At 37.4% G+C, this 20,635-nt stretch overlaps 2 protein-coding genes across 8 annotated transcripts in view; one reads left to right on the top strand and one right to left on the bottom strand.

The window, feature by feature from the left end:
• RBBP8 (RB binding protein 8, endonuclease) overlaps window positions 1-20,635 on the top strand; it is a 109,085-nt gene that overhangs the window by 68,539 nt on the left and 19,911 nt on the right. For all 7 annotated transcript variants that reach the window (XM_027576634.2, XM_027576636.2, XM_027576631.2 and 4 more), the window contains 7 exons: window positions 5,126-5,301; window positions 8,366-8,470; window positions 12,460-12,557; window positions 14,181-14,290; window positions 15,659-16,553; window positions 16,636-16,759; window positions 20,137-20,225. In XM_027576634.2, coding sequence (XP_027432435.2) covers window positions 5,126-5,301; window positions 8,366-8,470; window positions 12,460-12,557; window positions 14,181-14,290; window positions 15,659-16,553; window positions 16,636-16,759; window positions 20,137-20,225 — 1,597 coding nt within the window. The remainder of the gene's footprint in view (window positions 1-5,125; window positions 5,302-8,365; window positions 8,471-12,459; window positions 12,558-14,180; window positions 14,291-15,658; window positions 16,554-16,635; window positions 16,760-20,136; window positions 20,226-20,635) is intronic.
• Window positions 17,456-17,930, bottom strand: LOC113912848 (thymosin beta-10-like). The gene has a single exon (XM_035723948.1). The coding sequence runs from the start codon at window positions 17,854-17,856 to the stop codon at window positions 17,725-17,727; it is 132 nt and encodes a 43-aa protein (XP_035579841.1). The 5' UTR covers window positions 17,857-17,930; the 3' UTR covers window positions 17,456-17,724.

The raw sequence follows: 20,635 nt of genomic DNA on the forward strand, positions 1-20,635 counted from the left end.
CATATATTCAACTCTGCCAGTCACAGAAAGCAATAAATAAGCTAAGTGTTGATGTCATGACTCTTTCTGTTTTGGGAAGTGGATGTACTGGATCAGTGAAGATCAAAGCAGTCCATACACTCAAGGGACTGTAAGATTCATTTCATTTTCACTCTTTTCCAAACTGAATTCCGTGTAGCAGTCCATACACTCAAGGGACTGTAAGATTCATTTCATTTTCACTCTTTTCCAAACTGAATTCCATGTATAACTTCTTTAACAAATAGCCATTGTTTGAACACTTCTACTATAAATTTAATCTCTCAAGCCTGTTTAATTTTAGTGAGATATTATTAGAAAGTTCTTTCTAAGTTTGTGTAGAAATCAGTCTACTTAGAGGTTGTTGATCCTGATTTTGCCAACTGGGAGCATCTGGGACAAGTTCTATCCCCTCTTCTACTTCGCATTCATGAAGACAACTGTCAGGGCCCTCCTGAGTCTTATTCTTCCTTAGGGAAATTATCCTCTGTTCTTTAACTGTTCCTCAGGAGGCATTTCTTCAGGACTTCAAAGGACCATTTCTCTTTAATGTTTTAGTTTGTCAATATCCTAATTAAGAACTCAGTATTCTAGGGCCACCTCCTGGGTGGCTCATTCGGTTAAGCATCCATCCAACTCTTGATTTCGGCTCAGGTCATGATCTCAGGGTCCTGAGATCGAGCCCCATGTTGGGCTCTGCAGTCAGCGGAGAGTCTGCTTGAGATTCTTTCTCTCCCTCTACGCCTCCTCACCACGCACGCACTTGAGCTCACGTGTGCGCTCTCTCTTAAAAAAAGAACTCTGTATTCTAGGTGTGGTCTGTACCATCTCCACTTTTCTGTATCTTTTTACTTCTATTAATGTGGTCACAGCACATAAATATTTCTGGTTGTTCCTTGTTGGGCTTACTGTGACTAGAACCTTGAAGTCAGAGTCTTTCCTATCCTCTACTTGTAGATGTTGTTTTAGATAAAAATACATGACTTCAGAGTCATGGCTTCATAGTAGGTTGTTGAAGAAACCTTATACCATTTAGCCTACTCCTTCATCTTAAAAGAAGAACACTATTGATTAAATACCATTTTCTGGGCATTGAATTACATCTTTATATATATTACTTCCTTTTCAGAGCTTTCCTACCAAAAAGGAAGTGGGAAATTACAGTACCATACTTTATAGATAAGGTAACTAAGGTTCAGAAAGGTTAACTCACTTACCCAATATGACTGATAAGTGTCAGACCAAGCATTTGAACCCAGGTCTGCCTCACTTCAGAGTTTGTATACCCTTTCTTGTAGTTTTGTGCTGAAGCATCCTCAAAAGCTTACCTGCCTGCATAGATGGCAGAGTTTGGATTCTGTCTCTTTTGATTCAGTTCAGTGAGGCTTATAATCTCACATTTAACCTGTTCTATTTTGTTTTGTTAGATTTGGCCCATTATTCCAACCCTTTAGGGGTCTTTCATATGTTGATTTTTTTCCTGCCATGTATTAGGTTAACTTTTATTCTGAGCTTTATGTCTTCCACAAATTTGATGAATATTCCATTAGTTCCCTTCATCAAAATCATTAATAAAATGTTGAGCAAAATCAGACTGAGGATGGAGCCCTGAGGCATACTACTACATATTTCTTTCATAATCGTTCTTCAGGAGATGATATCAAGAGATATCGCATGCCTTCCTGAGAGAGCTACATATACAATGAAACATTCCTCAGAATTAAAAGTAAGTCTTACTTGAGGGCGCCTGGGTGGCTCAGTTGGTTAAGCGACTGCCTTCGGCTCAGGTCATGATCCCGGAGTCCCGGGATCGAGTCCCACGTCGGGCTCCCCGCTCAGCAGGGAGTCTGCTTCTCCCTCTGACCTGACCCCCTCTTGTGCTCTCTCTCTCTCTCATTCTCTCTCTCAAATAAGTAAAATCTTTAAAAAAAAAAAATAAAAAAATAAAAGTAGTCTTACTTGAATTATTCATATTATAAACTTATACAGGTTCTAAGAGGTCACTAGTTTGTATTTAGGGATCTTTTCCCCTTTTTTGGAAATCAGAATGTTTAAGTAAACTTGATGACTATAACTGCTCATTGTGTTTAAATTATGTTTTAACTAACTGTAAGTTCTTTAGAGAAGAAAAGCTGAACATTAAAAACTTTTTTGTAGATTCTTTACAGAGGGAGACCCTGGATCTTTATAGGTCTTGAGAAAAAACAACTAAAGTTGTTTTGAAAGGAATTTAAGGGAAGGCCAACAAATAAAACACACAATCAAAAAAATTTTACTCTTGTGCTGTTAGAAAAGTAGAAGAAAGTTGACCAGTGTGCATAATTAACTAAAGCTACAGCATGAACTTTTAATGTTTCTGAAAAATCAGGGAGACCCAATGCTTTATAGAAGAGACTTGGTTAATACATGGAAGTTGTTTTGGGTTTTTTTTTTCCCTTTTATGACAAAAGCCAATACTTGTTTACTTATGGTGGGTTTTGTTTTTGTTTTGTTTTCCTTTTGTGATCCCCACTGCTCTGCCGGGAAATCAATTTCTTGTGACTCATTCATGTTCCAGGTTGAATTTTCATGACTAATAGGCAGATAGCCTGTGACGTTATTAGTTAAAGCAAGGTCAGATAGATTTCACACTCCATTAATTTATAAGGCTTTCTTATATAACCTTAGCTTACTCTGTTTTTACAGAATAAGACAGTTAAAAGTAGATATTAGCTCTAAAGATTTTCCTCAGTATAGAATATAGGATTATAGGCTACAAGTAATGTTGATATTATCCAGGAAATTAAGATATAAATCTGTGTTAGGAAAAATTAATCTTGTAATTTTTTTTAAATTGCTGTTGGTCATAGTTTATAAAATTCTCATTGCTTTTTGTTTGGAAATAGTATTACAGATTGATAATGAGTATATTAGATAGAGTGGTTTTATCACATAAAGCCTTAAATGCCTGACAAACTGGTAAGAATTGGCCAATAAGGTCAGTAATCATTTCACATGGGAAAGTCAATTGAGCTCAAGTTAATTAACTATTTACTCAATAACCACAATTCAGTCCAGACCCAGTCTTTAGGTGCCTTTGGTCTTGAATTGAGTTGGGCAAAAATATATGCCTGAAATCAGCACAAATTTACTTTTCTAATGGAATCTGGGAATCTCTCATATTCATTCATTCAACAAATATTTATTGAGCATGTACCAAGTGCCTACTATCGTAGACACTTGATGCATCAATCAACCAGATTCTTTATCATCTTAGAGCTTACATTCTGGCAGGTGAGCAATAGATAAATCAATTATATTCTATGTTTGAAAGCCATAAATACTGTAGATAAAGTAAACAGCAGAATAACAAGGAACAGGAGTACCTAAGGTATGGGAAGTAGGTTACAATCTTTTTTTTTTTAAGATTTTATGTATTTTAGAGAGAGCATGAGGAAGGAAGAGGGGCAGAGGGAGAGAATCTCAAACTGTGCTGAGCACAGAGCCAATGTGGGGCTCAGTCTTACAACCCTGAGATCATAACCTTAGCCAAAACCAAGAGTCCAGTGCTCAACCAACTGAGCCACCCAGGCACTCCAGGAGGTTACAATTTTAAATAGCATGTTCAAGGTAGGCACTGATGAGAAAGTAAAACTTCAGCCAGGACTTGAAGGAAATGAGATAGCTAAGTGATATCTGGGGATGAGCATTCCAAGCAGATGGAAGAGCTAGAGCAAGGAACCTATGGCAGGCTTCCTTCAGGAAGCGAGGATGAGTGGAGTAGAGTATAATAAAAAAATAAATCAGAGAGGTAATAGGGGGAGGGGGACAATTAGATCATTTAAAAGACTTTGGCTTGTGTTTTCAGTGAAATGGGGAGATATGGCAGGTTTTAATCAGAGGAGTGACACAATATGACTAAAGTTGTAGTAGAACTTTTCTGACTATATGTTAAGAGTAGATTGTAAGGGGGCCTGGGTAGAAGCAGTGGTGGAAACTCAAAGTGTGAATCCTACTTGTAGTCGGTTATTAGTCTCATGTCTATACTAAGGATAACACATTGAGTGCTTCTCAGTACTGTCCTGGGAATCTGGCTGCTGGGATTTAGATCCTGCTTCTGTTACTTATTTTTTAGAAAGTGACTTAACTTCCATATCTTCATTTTCTCATTTGTAAAATGAGAGTGATATTAATAGCACATACAGTTGTAATAATTAAACTGATCATGTAGAACTTCATGCCTAGCAATATAAACCTCCAACAAATGTTGGTAGTTATCGGTGTTAGTATTATTCATCACCCTGTATTTGTCATTTGCCAAGTCATGTTGATTCAACTACCACAGTATTTAACATTGGCCCCTTTCTTTCCATAGCTATTTTCAACATTCTAATTCAAACCCACAGAAACTCTTGCCTGGACCATGGTAGCCACTGCCGAATTGATTCCTTGCTTCCTTTCTTTCTGTCCCAGTCCGTGTTGCAGTCTTGCTGCTCGATTGTCACATTACTTCCATGCTCTAAAACCTTAATTAACTCTTTTCCTCTTGCTTTCCAAATTATGCACACTTTTAATCAAGGCTATTGTTCATGTAGTTCCAGCTTGCCCTTCTCTAACACCAGGTGCAGAGTATTGGATGCCTGTTACTCAAATGTGTGGATCCTCTGCTCATTTTCTCTGCCATTTGAAGTTCTTTTCATTTTACCTCAAGGTACCCCAACTACACTTTGTACTTCACTTCTCACAAGAGTATTCCCCGCTTGGTACTCTAATCATTTGAATACTTCTCTAATCCTTGTATTAATTAAATGCAAGGAATTAGGTGCACCTGGGTGGCTCAGTTAAGCATCTGCCTTCAGCTCAGGTCATGATCCCAGGGCCCTGGGATTGAGCCCTGCAATGGGCTCTCTGCTCAGTAGGGAGCCTGCTTCTCCCTCTCCCACTCCCCCTGCTTGTGTTCCCTTTCTCACTGTCTCTCTGTCAAATAAGTAAATAAAATCTTAAAAAAAAAAAAATGCAAGGCATTACATCTTTTACAACCTGTGTTCTTTTGTAAGTCCATACTAGGGATGTTTTAATAAATATTTGTTGAATTAATTTTCTTTCATTTGTCATTATCTTCCTCTAGAAATGATCAGCAGCACCAAGTGGCAGATCTTGACTCTGAGGAAAATGTTATTCCAGATTCACCAATAACAGCCTTTTCATTTTCTGGCATTAATCGGCTACGAAGAAAGGAGAACCTCCATGTCCGATACATAGAACAAACACATGCTAAACTGGAGCAGTCCGTGTGTACAAACGGTAAGGATTGGAGTTTTATTTTAGTTATCTGTTTTTGTATAAAAAAGTTTTCTGCTATGGTGAGTTTTTCTGTTCTTCCATCTAGTAGAGGGAAGATAGCCATTGTTAGGGAACTTACATCGTAACTGTAAGTTTAAGTTCCATTAGTGAGGTGACTGGGAAGGCATTTTCTGCCTATGTTGTGTATAGGCATGCATTACTTATCTGAATATGTAAATGCCCAGCATTTTATAAATGTAGTTTATAGGTTTTTCTCCTTTTATTTAATTCCTATGTCTGCATCTGAGTGGGATTAGAAGGAAAAAGGAAAAGGAACTTAATGTTAATTTTCACCTATTGTGTGCCAGGTAATACACTGAGTGATTCAAGTGCATTATTACCAAATTTTAATTCTTCTGCCAATCTTGGAAGGTAGCTGTCAGTATCTTCATTTTATTTATTTATTTATTTTTCCTAGGCAAAGAACTTTATTAACCTTGTTTCAAACTTTATTCCCAGGCTTCTTCAGCTTAATTAGCTGCAAAGAATGAATTGTGTATAAGCAAAAACTGAAAAGAGCTGCAGTGTCCAAGGGGCTTGGGCTTAAAAATATTAGAGATCTAGATTTTATCAGATCCATGAACAAAATTTTAAAAAGCAGTCATAATATAAAATAGCAGCTCCCGGTAACTTCTTCAAGTTTTATGTTCTTCAGAAGTTGACTCAATTCAGTTTGCTTCATTCTTGGAAGCTTCATCAAAATTCTCCACAAGATCCGGAACTTCATCATCATCATCCTCTCTGGTAGCAAGTGGTGCTTTTCCATCCACCGATTGTTTGGGCAGAGCTTCAGCCAGTCTTCTTAAACTAGTCAGACTGTCTGCACCAAGTTGGTTTAAGATACTGGGTAGCATTTCTGTCAGCCTCTTTGTCTCAGCATGGCCTGTAATGGTGAAAGTGTTCGCTGCCAGTGATGCCTGAACTTTGGGGTTGTTAAAATGGATCACTGTTCCTTGGTTTGTGAACATATTCACTTCTTCAATACCAGAGATATTGTTTACCCCTAACTTCTTTAAGGAGAACTGAAGTTTATTATCATCTGCTGTAGCCGTTCTATGAACCACCTTCTTCTTTCGGCGAGCAGTTCCTTTCCCACCAGTGCGCACTTGTGCTTGCAGTTTGACAAGTTTCTCCTGGTTCATGATAGTTTCTTTCATCTTGTTGGAGCGGAAATGGGACCGCGCGGGGGAATAGGGTTGGCGCTCAGGGGGTCTCGGGCGGACCGGCTGAGATTAGGTGCACACACGCAGGGACGCAAGATGGCAGCTAAAGGAGTATCTTCATTTTATAATGAAGAAAGGTTTGCTCTTTGGAGGGGTTAAATAACTGACTCAGGGTCACCTGTCAAGTAAGTAGGTGAGTCAGAATTCTAATACAGATCACCCTGGAGCTAAATTTTTATACTGTCCATGTCTTACCACAGCTACTCCTACCAGTAGCTTTAACTGGCTGTTTTTGTTTTAACTTGTAGCAATTGATGATAACCAAGAAATGGCTTTATAAAGTATCTACTTTGTGGCTTACCAGTGGCATATTTCTACTTCGAAGCCCACTTACCATTTCTGCTAAATACTTTGGAACTGCCTTTGCATATAGCCCTGAAATTTATCATGTGATGTGATACAATGATTATTTCTTTTAATATTGATATGAAATAAATGGTAAAGACTTTCATTTTTAACCTAAATTGTTTGTAACAAGGAAAACATTGGTTGGAGGGAAGGAGTGTGCATATTTCTAGAGATAATTTAATAATATAAATAAACTTGACAGTAGCTATGCCTTTAAAATAATAAGTAGATCTTATTTTTTGATATTGGAAAATTAGCAGGTTTTTTTTTCCATTTTATATGAACTTGCATCACCCTCTAGTGGAAAACAAAAGAACTGTTACAAATCTTATATTTAATTAGGAACTAAAGTAAAATGTGAGCTCTTGAATCTAAAATGAACATTCTTTGGCCTTTTTAGTCTGCTATCTGACAGAATCACTACAGATAAGCCTCTACATATTGGATCATGTTTAAATGCATCTGTCAGAATACCTAAAAAAACAAATCACAGCAGTTTTCTTTATTAGGAAAGTCTTTTTTTATATCTTGTCTAAATGTTTCTGGTTTATTTCTTCATCATATGAGAATAACCTGTAACTGTTTTAAAACTTGTCTGTTTTAGTCTTGCTCTGATCATTTTTACTTGGAATCTAAAATTTTGGTTATAAAATATAAGATCGTTTTTGAGCCATGCAAATTATTTTAAAACTTATTTAAGGACTAGGGCGCCTGGGTGGCTCAGTTGGTTAAGCGACTGCCTTCGGCTCAGGTCATGATCCTGGAGTCCCGGGATCGAGTCCCACATCGGGCTTCCTGCTCAACAGGGAGTCTGCTTCTCCCTCTGACCCTCTTCCCTCTCCTGCTTTCTATCTCTCGTTCTCTCTCTCTCTCAAATAAATAAATAAAATCTTTAAAAAAAAAAAAAACTTATTTAAGGACTACTTGGTCTTCTTCCCTTTCTAACTACCCTTGCTTATTTTAGAGTTTATAGTGCATTATAATATTTTCTAGTTAAAATTAATAAAAGTCTGTTTCCCTTTACTTTGTCCTTCTTTTGGTTTTCTTTAAATTAAATCCTTAAACATTGAAATGGTTTCTAGTAAGCATGTTTTGGTATTTCCTTCCAGAAAATAAAAACTCTAAAAACAAAGATTGTTGAGATATATGATGCCATATTCATTTTAAATGAGCCTACTGATTTGCAACAAATACACAAGGAAAAGATGTGTTAAAATATTAGAACTCTAGGGTACTTAGGTCAGAAGAAGCTTATCTAGTCTAGTCCTTTCCCACAGTCCTAACTTCCAGCTTTGTTTCTTAGTGAAACTAAAAGAATGAACTTTTAGAATATGAAGATTTTTATCAGTAAAATAACACTTCTAATGCACTTAAAGACAAGTTTGGTTTATTACATATTTTGGTATTTTGTATCATAATTGTTTATTTATATTTAATCTCTTTTCTCCCTTTAGAACTGAGAAAAGTTCCAAAGTCTTCAAATCATCCACAACATAAACCTAATGAAAGTGAAATTCTGGTGGCTGACACTTGTGATCAGAGTCAATCCCCAGTGGCTAGTAAGCAACATACTGAGATTTACTTTATAAGTTTAAAATTTGTGGTTACTTGTGGGCAAGAGAGGCCAACAGTCTGAATTAAGCAGTATTTTCCATATGATTTTGTTTGTATTATTGGTAAATAGCAGTCTTTTTCATATTGGAAAGTCATGTTATCCTATTATTCATAGTAATATCCCTATCCGTATTAATACACATTGCTAATAATTTTAACTAAACAAGCTTTCCTGTGCTTTATTCATTCATCCAACAAATACTTGAGTGCCTACTATATACCAGGCACTGAACAAAACAAAGCCCTTAACCTCATAGAGCTTACAATCTAGTTGAGGGAGAAAGAAAATAAATACATATTAGGTAGAAGCAAGTATTCTAAAGAATAATGCTGAGTCCTGGGATTGAGTCCTGCATCGGGCTCCCTGCTCAGCTTCTCCCTCCACCCTTCCCCCCCTGCTCGTGATCTCTCTCTCACTCCCTCGCGCTCTCTCAAATAAATAAAATCTTTTAAAAAAAAGAGATACTAGAAAGCCTCACTTTAGAAAGTGACACTTGAGGAGAGATGTAGGGAAGCAAGGGAGTCATGTGGATATGGGGAAAGGGACACCCCAGGTAGAGAAGTCAGAGCACAAAGGCCTTGGGACCAGGGTGTTGTTTGGTTCTTTATGAGGAACATGAAGGAAGCCTCTGTGGCTAGGGCCGAGTGAGTGAAGGGGAGATTGGTTTGGGCAACTCTGTTCTTTAGAGCTGCTGTTTACCAAAAGGAAAGAGACTAGGAGCGTCAGGTTTACAGAGTGGGAGGTGGGGATAGGGGTGGTTAGAAATCAAAAGTTTGGTTTTGAGAATATTATGAGGTGCTACATAGACATTCAAATAAGATTTTGGGTGAATAATTGGATGTGAGTTTAGAAAGGTCTAAGATAGAGATATGAATGGAAATTGTTAGCATGTGGGTGGTATTAAAGCCAGAAAACTAGATGAGATTACCAAGCAAGTGAATGTAGATAGAGAAGAGAAGTTCAAGTACTTAGCTCTGGGGTGCTTCATTATATAAAATAGTCATTCTCAGCTATTTTTCTTACCCCCACCGTAGCCTTTGTAGACATTTTTTTCCCTAACCACTTTTCCATGGAATTTCACTACTACAGATATACCGTATGAGTATATGTATATAAGTGCTTTATCCATAAAAAGATTGTTTTGCCTTCGGAACCATTTTTCACCTCTTTTTTTTTTTTTTTAAAGGAAGGTGTTTTGTTTTGTTTTTTTTAAGATTTTATTTATTTATTTGACAGAGACATAGCGAAAGAGGGAACACAAGCAGGGGGAGTGGGAGAGGGAGAAGCAGGCTTCCCGCGGAGCAGGGAGCCCGATGTGGGGCTTGATCCCAGAACCCTGGGATCATGACCTGAGCCGAAGGCAGACGCTTAACGACTGAGCCACCCAGGTGCCCCCATTTTTCACCTCCTTAAAAGTGATATTACAGCTGTCTAGATGGTGGTTTAGAGGTTGTGAAAATGAGGAGGAACCAACAAAGTGAGCTGCCAGTGAGAGAAAAACTGAGATGGGGCGCCTGGGTGGCTCAGTTGGTTAAGCGTCCAACTCTTGATTTCGGCTTAGGTTATGATCTTGGGGTCTTGGGATCGAGCCCCTCATTAGGCTCTGTGCTCAGCAAGGAATCTGCTTCTCTCCTTCTCCCTCTCCCTCTGTTCTCTGTTTTTGTCTCTCTTTCAAATAAATAAATACATCTTAAAAAAAAAAACTGAGATAAAGTAGTGTCCTTTAAGCCATGTGGGGAGAGGAGGGAGTGGTCAACTGTGGCAGACAGTGCTAATAGGTCAGGGAAGATGAAGACTGAAAATTCACCATTGGATTTGGTCACATGCAGATCATTGAGTGTCAAAACTTGTAACACGAATTGTTAAAAGTGTAATGGTATTCAGCTAGACTGTTGCACGTCAAGAGAAGCTGGCAGAGTAAGCAGAGAGAACACTTGTAAACAGGACCTTCAAGGTGTTTTATGGGAGAGGGGACGGGAGAATGGGAGAGTAGCTATAAAATGGGTCAAGTGAGGATGTTAAAAGATGGGATACTATAGCATATGCAGCATATTTTTTTTATTTATTTGAGAGAGAGTAAGCTGGGGAGTGGGGGAAGGAGCAGAGGGAGAGGGACAAGCAGACTCCACTCAGCGAGGGACCAGACACAGGGCTCGATCCCAGGACTCTGAGATCATGACCTGAGCTGAAACCAAGAGGCGGACGGTCAACAAACTGAGCCACCCAGGCGCCCCTGTGCAGCATATTTTTATGTTGGTGGAATGGTCAAGTACAGAGAGAGAAATGAGTAATTCTAAGGAAAGAGAGGGAACAGTTACTACATCCGTGAAAAGGTAAGAGGAGATGGTTGGTCAAGGTTAATCACATTCATTTAATGTGAGTACAAAACTTACTCTCTAAAAGCTAATAAGTCATTCATATTTGTGTGTGAGACAGGGAGTATGTGTCCATGTGTATAGACAGACTGTCTGGCAGAGGGTCCTGGGGACATAACACTGAGTGTGGCAGATCCTTATTTGTCTACGCTCTGGAACCCTTTCTCGTCTGCTGCTGCCAGGACTTTGCTCCCTCAGTTGTCCTCCTTTCTTATATCTCCACCTTCTCTGCATGTTTGTTCTTTTCAATATATGCATATGTTACCTTCTATCTTTTAAAAATAACCCCTCTCCTTTTTTTTTTTTTTAAAGATTTTATTTATTTGACAGAAACACAGCAAGAGAGGGAACACAAGCAGGGGGAGTGGGAGAGGGAGAAGCAGGCTTCCCGTGGAGCAGGGAGCCCGATGCGGGGCTCGATCCCAGGACCCCGGGATCATGACCTGAGGCTGAAGGCAGCTGCTTAATGACTGAGCCACCCAGGTGCCCCAAAATAACCCCTCAATTGTCTCCATTCTTAGCTGCAGCTTCTGTTCAAAGCTGAAAAAGTGGTCTGTGTTCTGTATTATCTCCCAATCATTCCAGTTGAATCCAGTAGGGGAAGGATTGCACTCTTCACCTCTCCATACCCCAGGGAGAGAGAGAGAGCGAGAGATCCCTCACTGGCCTATCTGGGCTTATGTCCTACTATAGTTACATCTTTTGCATTTTGATTTCCAGCAATTCACGTATCTGAACCCTTACACATACTTAGAGTCCTTCCCTCTGTCCCTGGGCCAGGTGACCTGCCCAGATCCTCTTGTTCTCAAGGGGTCAGCTGAGGCATCACTGGCTATAGCTTTCCCTGATAACCCAAGGCAGATTTAGGAGTTCTTCCTCTCTGTTTAAATCACTCCTTAGGTACCTTTAATGTTTATCACATTTTATTGCAATTCTCTTTTTTACCTTTCTGTTTCACCTGTATCACCCCTTAAACTCTTTGAGGACAAGAACTTTTTTTCTTTTCATCTAGTGCCTAGCACAATACCTAGAATTTAATATGTGCCCCATAAACACCTGTTGATTTGTTGAAACTCTGTACACATAAAACTTTGTAAAATACTTGAATGCAGGTAATTATGTATGTTTTAGCTTTAATCTTGAAAATTATGCAGTGCTGAAAATCTCTCCCACAAAGTATGTTTTCATGAAAGATATTATAAATATGGTTTTATATTCATGCCATATCTTAAACTACAAGAAATCCATCGCAATTATATATGATTTTTTAGGGTTTTTATTCAGTGGCAATAAGAAAAATAATCTGCCCATTGCATTCCGTTCATTTAGGAAAAATAGAAAATCTTAGCTGAAAAAATTTGGCAAATGTAAATGATAGATACCTGCAGTTTATTGCCATTTATGATAGATATTTTGGACTTTTTTGCACAGAATTTTAAAATTGTCCAGTACCATCGATAAAGTAGTTCTTTGAGCCTCTTTTTTTCCTTTTTTGTATTTTTCAATACATCTCATTTCTGCAATTACATAATTGTGGGGTTTTTTTTTTCTTATTTAGAAACACATGGAACAAGCAGTTGTCCTACTGATAAGTCATCTTTTAATTTAGCTACAGTTGTTGCTGAAACACTTGGATTTAGTGTTCAAGAAGAATCTGTAAGTAATTGTTTAGTTTGGTGATAATATGAATTAACTGGTGTCCTTTTAGGTCGGTTGTTAGAGAATTGAGCAAGAGAAGTTATTTTATCCAAGGATCAAGGGATAAAGGCCTAGAACAAAATTGATATGGTTAGAAGGGCCCATTTATATTATCTACCCCAGCATCCCAAAAACCTGAAGTCTTTAGAATTCTTCGTATTATAGGTTGTGGGTTGAATCAAAATTTAGGGAAGTGATGATGGCGTGGAGGGTTTGACCAACCCTTCCCTGCTTCCTGTATTCTCCCTACCCCTAGCTTGTTTTGTCTTACTGAAGACTTAAACTTTAAGGTTGGTGTCAGAATTTATTGGAATTTTTCAGTAGCCTTTAAACTGGGGTTTATTTTGGAAAACAGGCTGAATTCTTGGGACTGCTGTAGATGTTTTAGTTTTTTTGTCCTTATATGTGCAATCTCATTCTTAGGGATTGGGTCAGAAATTGATCCCATGAATTTCTTTTCATTTTTTTAGTACTTCCTTACATCAGGCACATTCACTTTTTTTCCTTAAGTGATCCCTAAAAATAGAAAGCTTACTCTTCAATTTTGTTTTATTTTGATGCAACTTTAAAATAGTATTCCTTTGCTTTAGTCAGTAAATGTATATTTGCTCTTATAAAATTGTCTTACTGTTAAATTCTTAAAAATTGAATTGATTTTTCATGTTTGGATTTTGTTTTTGTTCTTTCTAGTTTTAAATCACTCTTCAAGTGGTAGTGGGTAGTTTTTAACCTTTGAACTTCAAATGTGTTTTAATGATTTCTAATTCCCTCCTACCCATAAACCTGACAAGTAAGTAGTTTATATATTAAATATATTAAGGGAGCTAATCTCTAAAGACGTGCTGCTCAAGGTGTGATCCATAGGCCAACAGCATCTGGGTCACCTTAAAGTTTTGTTGGAGAATCTCAGACCCCACTCCAGACCTACTGCAAGAGAACTTGTGTTTTCACAAGATCCCCGGTTGATTTGAATGCATCTTAAAGTTTGAGAAGCACTGCTCTCTTTTAAATTCATCTCCTATCAGCATAAATAACTATCTTTATTCCTTTTGCCTCATCTTAATATGTTTTGGAATTGGAGTTGATGGAGTTTTACATACCAGTGATAGAATGTACTTATGTAGAATAGTAAAATATTGATGGCTTTCTCTCTTTAAACTTAGAAGTACTTCATATTTTTTTTTATCATGGTGAAATGCACATAACATAAAATTAACCATTTTAAAGTCTACAGTTCATGGCATTTAATACATTTACAGTATTATGCAGCTACCACCTCTCTGGTTCCAAAGCATTCTCATCACCCCAAAATAAAACTGGTACCTGTTAAACATTCAATTCTCATTCCCTACTACCCACAGCCCCTGGCAACCACCAGTCTGCTTTTTATCCTTAAAGATCTACCTATTCTGGATAATTCATATAAATGGAATCCTACATTATGTGGCTTTTGAGTCTGGCTTCTTTCACTTAGTCTGTTTTAGGGTTCATCCACATCACAGCATATATCAACATTTCATTCCTCTTTAAGAATGAATAATCTTTCATTGTATCTATGTACTTTATATTTTACTATTGAAGGAATCTCAGGGTCCCATGAGCCCTCTTGGTGATGAATTCTATCAATGTCTAGAAGATCACAAGAAACAACCTTTTGAGGAATCTATAAGAAACAATGAAGACAATTTAAGGTAATTTGGGGCACTTTGGTAAAAAACTTAGACTATTGGTGAGATCTCATTTCAGTGAGTTCTGTATAATCAAACTGTTTCTGTCAGCATATAGTTTGTCATTCTGGTTGTATTTATTTATTTATTTATTTTTAAGCAGGCTCCATGCCCATCGTGGGGCGTAAACTCAGGACCCTGAGATCAAGAGTTATGTGTTCTACCAACTGAGCCAGCCAAGAACCTGTATTAATTTTTATTTTAAAAAATATTTTTCCCATGAGGTGCCTGGGTAGCGAAATCAGTTAAGCGTCCTACTCTTGATTTCAGCTCATATCATGATTTCAGGGTCGTGAGATTGAGCCCCAAGTCAAGCTCCATGCTCAGAAGGGAGTCTGCTGGAGATTCTCTCTCTCTCTCAAATAAATAAATCTTTTAAAAATACATGTGTTCCCCACTTTATGATGAATTGAGGGCCTTTTGCATTACTATGGAGAGATATTATTTTTTAGGTTCTTTCTGTACTTCTATCAAGCATTATTTAAGAGTTTCCAGCCTTGTTCCTCTGCTTCTATAAAGACCCAGTCTCTGTTTGTTTTTCCAAAAACTAGATGTTATAAAATGCATCTATAAGCTTCGATGAATTTTCAATTGTGTTGCATCTCATTTACTAATTTCAGAACATCCACTAATAATACCTATATTTATGTATTGTCTTGCTTTTTTTTAAAAGTGCTTTTAGTTTTAGATGCATATATCATATTTAATTTGTCATCAAAGTAATTCATTAAAGTAGGTTTTATTACTCCTATTTAGTCGACAAAAATGCAGCTCTACAGAGATTAAATGCCTTATTTAACACCACATAACTCTTAAGGACCAGAGCCGGAGCTCTTACCCATTCCACATCTTCAAACTTAAACCCAATACTCTAGTGTACTATCACAGCTGTCTGCTCTGCTACAGGCAGGCTGGCTCTTAAGTTACGTTCAATTCTGTAGTAGAAGGATTTTGTTTCTTGAAGTTACTTATGAAGAGATTTCATATTAACAAAAGAATTTGGGTCTCTAGTGGAATTTATTAAAATACGATTTTCTTATATTAGTGAAGTTGTTTAAATTACTTAGGAAAAATATTTATAGATAGGAATATCAAGGTATTGAGATAGATTTACTGTATCATTTTTCCTCTGCTTTTTGTCAGCCAAATGAAGAAAAGCAGACACCTCTACCCTATTTCAAATGTTGGTTAATCATCTGAGTCTAATACATGGCTAAAACCCTTATTATTAATAATTCTATATTAGTGTAAGTTTTCTCATATGCTTGTCTTACAATTTTTACCCTATTTCTTCAGTAGGAAGAAAGTTTTACCAATCCTTATTTTTTTTAGATTTTCAGATTCTAAATCAAAGACTCCTTCTCAAGAAGAATTGACTACTCGGGTATCTTCTCCTGTATTTGGGGCTACCTCTAATGTGAAACGTAGTTTAGGTTTGAATACAAGTTTGTCCCCTTCTCTCTTAGAGAATGGGAAAAAACTTCTGAAAACAGCACCCTTCAACAACATTTCTACTTCTAGATCAGAGAAAACTAGATCAAAATCTGAAGATAGTGCCCTTTTCACACATCATAATTTTGGGTCTGAAGTGAACAAGATCATTAGCCATTCATCTTCAAATAAGCAGATGCTTATCAATAAAAATGTAAGTGAATCCAAAAATGAACAGGATGGTTTTGATCACATTAAAGATGCTGTCACTGATAAAGACAAACATGCGGTACCCCTGAAATCACTGGGAGGCAGAACATCCAAAAGAAAGAAAATTGAGGAAGAAACTGAAGATGAAGTTAGCTGCCCCCAAGCCTCTTTTGATAAAGAAAATGCCTTTCCTTTTTTACTGGATGGTCATTCTTCTGTGAATGGAGACTATGTGATGGATAAACCTCTAGATCTGTCTGATCGATTTTCGGCTATTCAGCGTCAAGAGAAAAGCCAAGGAAGTGAGACCTCTAAAATCAGATTTAGGCAAGTGACTCTCTTTGAGGCCTTGAAGCCCATTCCAAAGGGCTCTTCCTCAAGCCGCAAGGCCTTGAGCGGAAGCAGTGTGTTAACCAGAGATTCCCCAGAGGAGCCCTGTTTACAGGAGTGTATCCTCCAGTCCTTGGGTAAATCATCTCCAGATAATAAAACACCATTACAAATCAAGGAAGAAAATCCCATCTTTAAAATCCCTCTACGTCCACGTGAAAGTTTGGAGACCGAGAATCTTTTCGATGATATGAAGGTTTGTGTTAAATGTTCAAGTATTTTTATTAAAATGGTTGTTCATTATTTCATCTAGATGCTAATAATTCTTTCTGTTTAAGGGAACTGATTCTCATGAGCCAGTAAAAATAGCCAGGTCAGTCCGTGGAGCATGTGAACTTACATCCGTTCTTCAGTTAAATCCATGTAGAGTTGCTAAAACAAAATCTGTACAAAACAGTCAAGGTATGTTTACTATAGGTAGTATTTCCACTCTTTTTTAATGATCTCGAGTGTTACACAATATACATTCTTTGAATATACTGAATTGTTTTAGGAAAAACATTTCTTCCTGCATATTTCTGTGCTTACGGGATGATTCTCACTGGTTTCATTTTGCATGTGATTTTCTTGCTCTCATGCTTTTTGAAAAAATGAATTGAGGTCTTTAATACCTACTTTTTAGGTGATTTTGTGGATTTACCTATTTTATGTAATTTCTTATTTTCTTTACAAAAGCTTTACAAATTTTAAACTCTGTGGAGTTTTAAAATACATAAGGTAAAATTTTCATCATCCAAACCTTGTTCCTCCCCCCACAGGTAGCCTGTCCTTTTTCTTTGCCTTTACGTGTATATGTATAAACATATGTGTATATACATTTATGTGGGTTTTTAACTTCTTGTTTGAAAACCTTTTTTACTCTTAATAGGTATGTTAATCTTTTCATAATTTTGCTGTGTTTAAATGAGTTTTTTTGGTTTTTTGGCCACCAAATATTTCTGTACTTCCTATGTAGTATTTTTTCTTTTATTCTTTATTGCAAAGTTTTTCCTTTATTCTGGGTTTATTTTCCTTTTCTTCCTGAAGCACATTCTTTAGTGTTCTTCTAGAAGGCAAGAGTTTCAGTCTCTGTATGAAAACACTTTCTTCACTCCCATTTCTGTTTTTTTTTTTCATGCCACGAGGTGTGTTTTATTTTCATTAAACATACAAATAATTTGCTATAATATCCCAGGGCAAACCAGAGAATTTGGCAGTCCGATTGGGGGGGGGGGTCCCCTCAGAGACCCGCAGGCCGGTGGCGTCGGCACAGAGTGCCCGGGTTCACAGTGCCGCTTGTCGCTCGTGTCTATCTTGCAGGTGGCTCTTCTTCGTCCACATCACGACTGGGGTCTCGAATCCTCGGGGGTGGGGAATCCTCTAGGTTCTTAGGAAATTTCACTGCGCTTCTCCTGCTCAGTGGTCTCTTTGGTCGGCAGGGTGTTCTCCTGCGTCTCCGTTTTCTTCAGCTTGGCCTTATCGAAGCTGGCGATTTCCCCCATGTCCGCCTTGTCTGCCATTTTCTTAAAGCGATCCGTGGAGTTCCGCTCCGAGCCCGGCGCCTGGTGCTCCCACTCGCGTTGCTGCAGCAAGAGACCTCATTTCTGATTTTTTTTACATTTTTGGTTTTGGGTTTTTTTTTTTTTCTCATGACTGCTCTAGGGATTATAAACCCTACTTAACCTTTCACAATTTACTTAAAGTTAATATTATGCCACTTCGTGTTCTTTGTGTTTTATGTAGTTGTCATGCATGTCCACATACATTGAAAACTCCTTCAAACAATGTTACAATTTTAACTTTTAAAACAATTTTTGAGGGGTGCCCGGGTGGCTCAGTCGTTAAGTGTCTGCCTTCGGCTCAGGTCACGATCCCAGCGTCCTGGGATCGAGCCCCACATCGGGCTCCCTGCTCGGCAGGGAGCCTGCTTCTCCCTCTCCCACTCCTCATGCTTGTGTTCCCTCTCTCGCTGTGTCTCTCTCTGTCAAATAAATAAATAAAATCTTAAAAAAAACACAATTTTTGATATAAAAATCACTCATTAAAGTGTACAAGTCAGTTGTTTTGTATACTCAGAGTTGTACAACCATTACTGTAGTCTGAGTTTAGAACGTTTTTATCGCCTCAAAAAGAATAGTACCCATTAAGTTAATATCCAAAATATGTGAAGAACTTACACAACTCAATACCAAAAACACAAATAATTCAATTTAAAAATGGGCAGAGGACCTGAAGAGAAATTTTTTCAAAGAAGACATACGGATTGCCAACACACATGAAAAGATATTCCACATCACTAATCATCAGGGAAATAGAAATTAAATCCACAATGAGATGTCACTTTATACTTGTCAGAATGGCTAAAAGCAAAAACGCAAGAAATAACAAATTATGACAGATGTAGAGAAAAACAAAGCCTCATGCACCATTGGTGAGAATGCAAATTGGTACCGCTACTATGGAAAACGGTGTAGAGGTTCCTCAAAAAATTAAAAATAAAATTACCATATGATCCAATAATTCCACTACTGGGTGTTTACCCAAAGGAAATGAAAATACTAATTCAAAAAGATACATGGACCCCTATGTTTGTAGCAGCATTATTTACAATAGCCAAGATATGAAAGCAACCCAAGTGTCCATAGATAAATGAATGGATTTAAAAAAGATGTGGTTATGTATATACAGTGGAATATTACTCAGCCATAAAAAAGAATGAAATCTTGCCATTTTGCAACAACGCAGATGGACCTAGAGGATATAATGCTGAGTGAAATAAGTCAGACAGAGAAAGACAGAAACCATATGATTTCACTTATATGTGGAATTTAAGAAACAAATAAACAGAAGAGGCAAAACCAAAGCAGACTCTTAAATACAGAGAACGAACTGATGGTTGCCAAAAGGGAGGTGGGGGGATAGGAATGAGTGAAATAGGTAAAGGGGATTAAGAGTACACTTTCTTGATTAGCACTGAGAAGTATATAGAAATGTTGAATCATTGTATATTTGAGACATATATAACACTGTATGTTAATTCTATTTGAAGAAAAAAAATTTTCTAAGTAAAGAACAATACCCATTAGCAATCATTCTGCATTCCTCTCCCCTCTTCCCCAATCCTAGGCAACCACTAACCTACCCTCTGTCTCTATAGATTTGCCTATTCTGTGTTTTCATATAAACGGAATCATACAATATATGATCTTTTGTGACTTCTTTTATTTTCACTTTTTTCACTATTATAAATAATGCTTGCTATGAACATTGATGTACAATTTTATGTAGATGTATGTTTTCATTTTTCTTGAGTTACATATAGGAGTAGAATTGTTGGACCATATGCTAACTCTCTTTAACCTTTTGAGGAACTATGTGTTTTCCGAAGTGTCTGTCATTTCACATTCTCACCAGCAGCACATGAGGTTCCCATCTCTCCACATTCTCACCAATACTTGTTGTTACCTGTCTTTTTGATTCTAGCCATCCTATTGGGTGTGAAGTGTTATCTCATTGTGGTTTTGATTCGCCTTTCCCTGATGGCTACTGCTATCTTATCATGTGCTTATTTGCCAATTCCCTTCTTTGAAGGACTGTCTATTCAGATTCTTTGCTCATTTTCAGTTGGGGTATTTGTCATCTTATTGAGTTGTGAGAGTTCTTTATGTGTCCTAGATACAACCCTGTTAGCAGATAATGATTTACAAATCTTTTTTCACATTCTGTGGATCCCATTACGTTTTAAAGTAGTAAGAATGTTTAAAATCCATTTTAATTGTATTTTTTTCTCCTTACTGAAGATGTATCCTTTGAAAATATCCAGTGGAGCATAGATCCAGGAGCAGACCTTTCTCAATATAAAATGGATATTACTCTAATAGATACAAAGGTAAGTTAGAAAGTAAAACCAAGGCCCATGTGGTTATTCTAGTAAGTTGTTAGTCACCCTCCTCCCCTAACTCATTCTGTGACCTTAAGATAATCACATACCTCTTAAAACCTGATTTATTTATTCAGAAAAGTAAGAAATAAAAATGCTAATTTTTCTAACTTTATGGTATTTTTGAAAGGGTAATAATACCTTCTGACTTTAAAAGCCTTAGCTGGGACACCTGAGGGGGCTCAGTCAGTTAAGCGTCTGACTCTTGATTTCAGCTCAGGTCATGATCTCGGGGTCATGAGATCAAGCCCCACGTTGGGCTCTGCACTGGGTGTGGAGCCTACTTAAGACTCTCTCTCTCCCTTTCCCCCTGCCCCTCCTCTTTCTTTCCCTCTCTAAAGAAAAAATTTTTAAAAAGA

This window comes from Zalophus californianus, chromosome 14 (assembly GCF_009762305.2).
Source record: "Zalophus californianus isolate mZalCal1 chromosome 14, mZalCal1.pri.v2, whole genome shotgun sequence".
NCBI classification, from domain to species: domain Eukaryota; kingdom Metazoa; phylum Chordata; class Mammalia; order Carnivora; family Otariidae; genus Zalophus; species Zalophus californianus.

Bases quoted from the DNA above. Each gene is read 5' to 3' on its own strand.
- LOC113912848 (XM_035723948.1), bottom strand. From the start codon at position 17,856: ATGGCAGACAAGGCGGACATGGGGGAAATCGCCAGCTTCGATAAGGCC.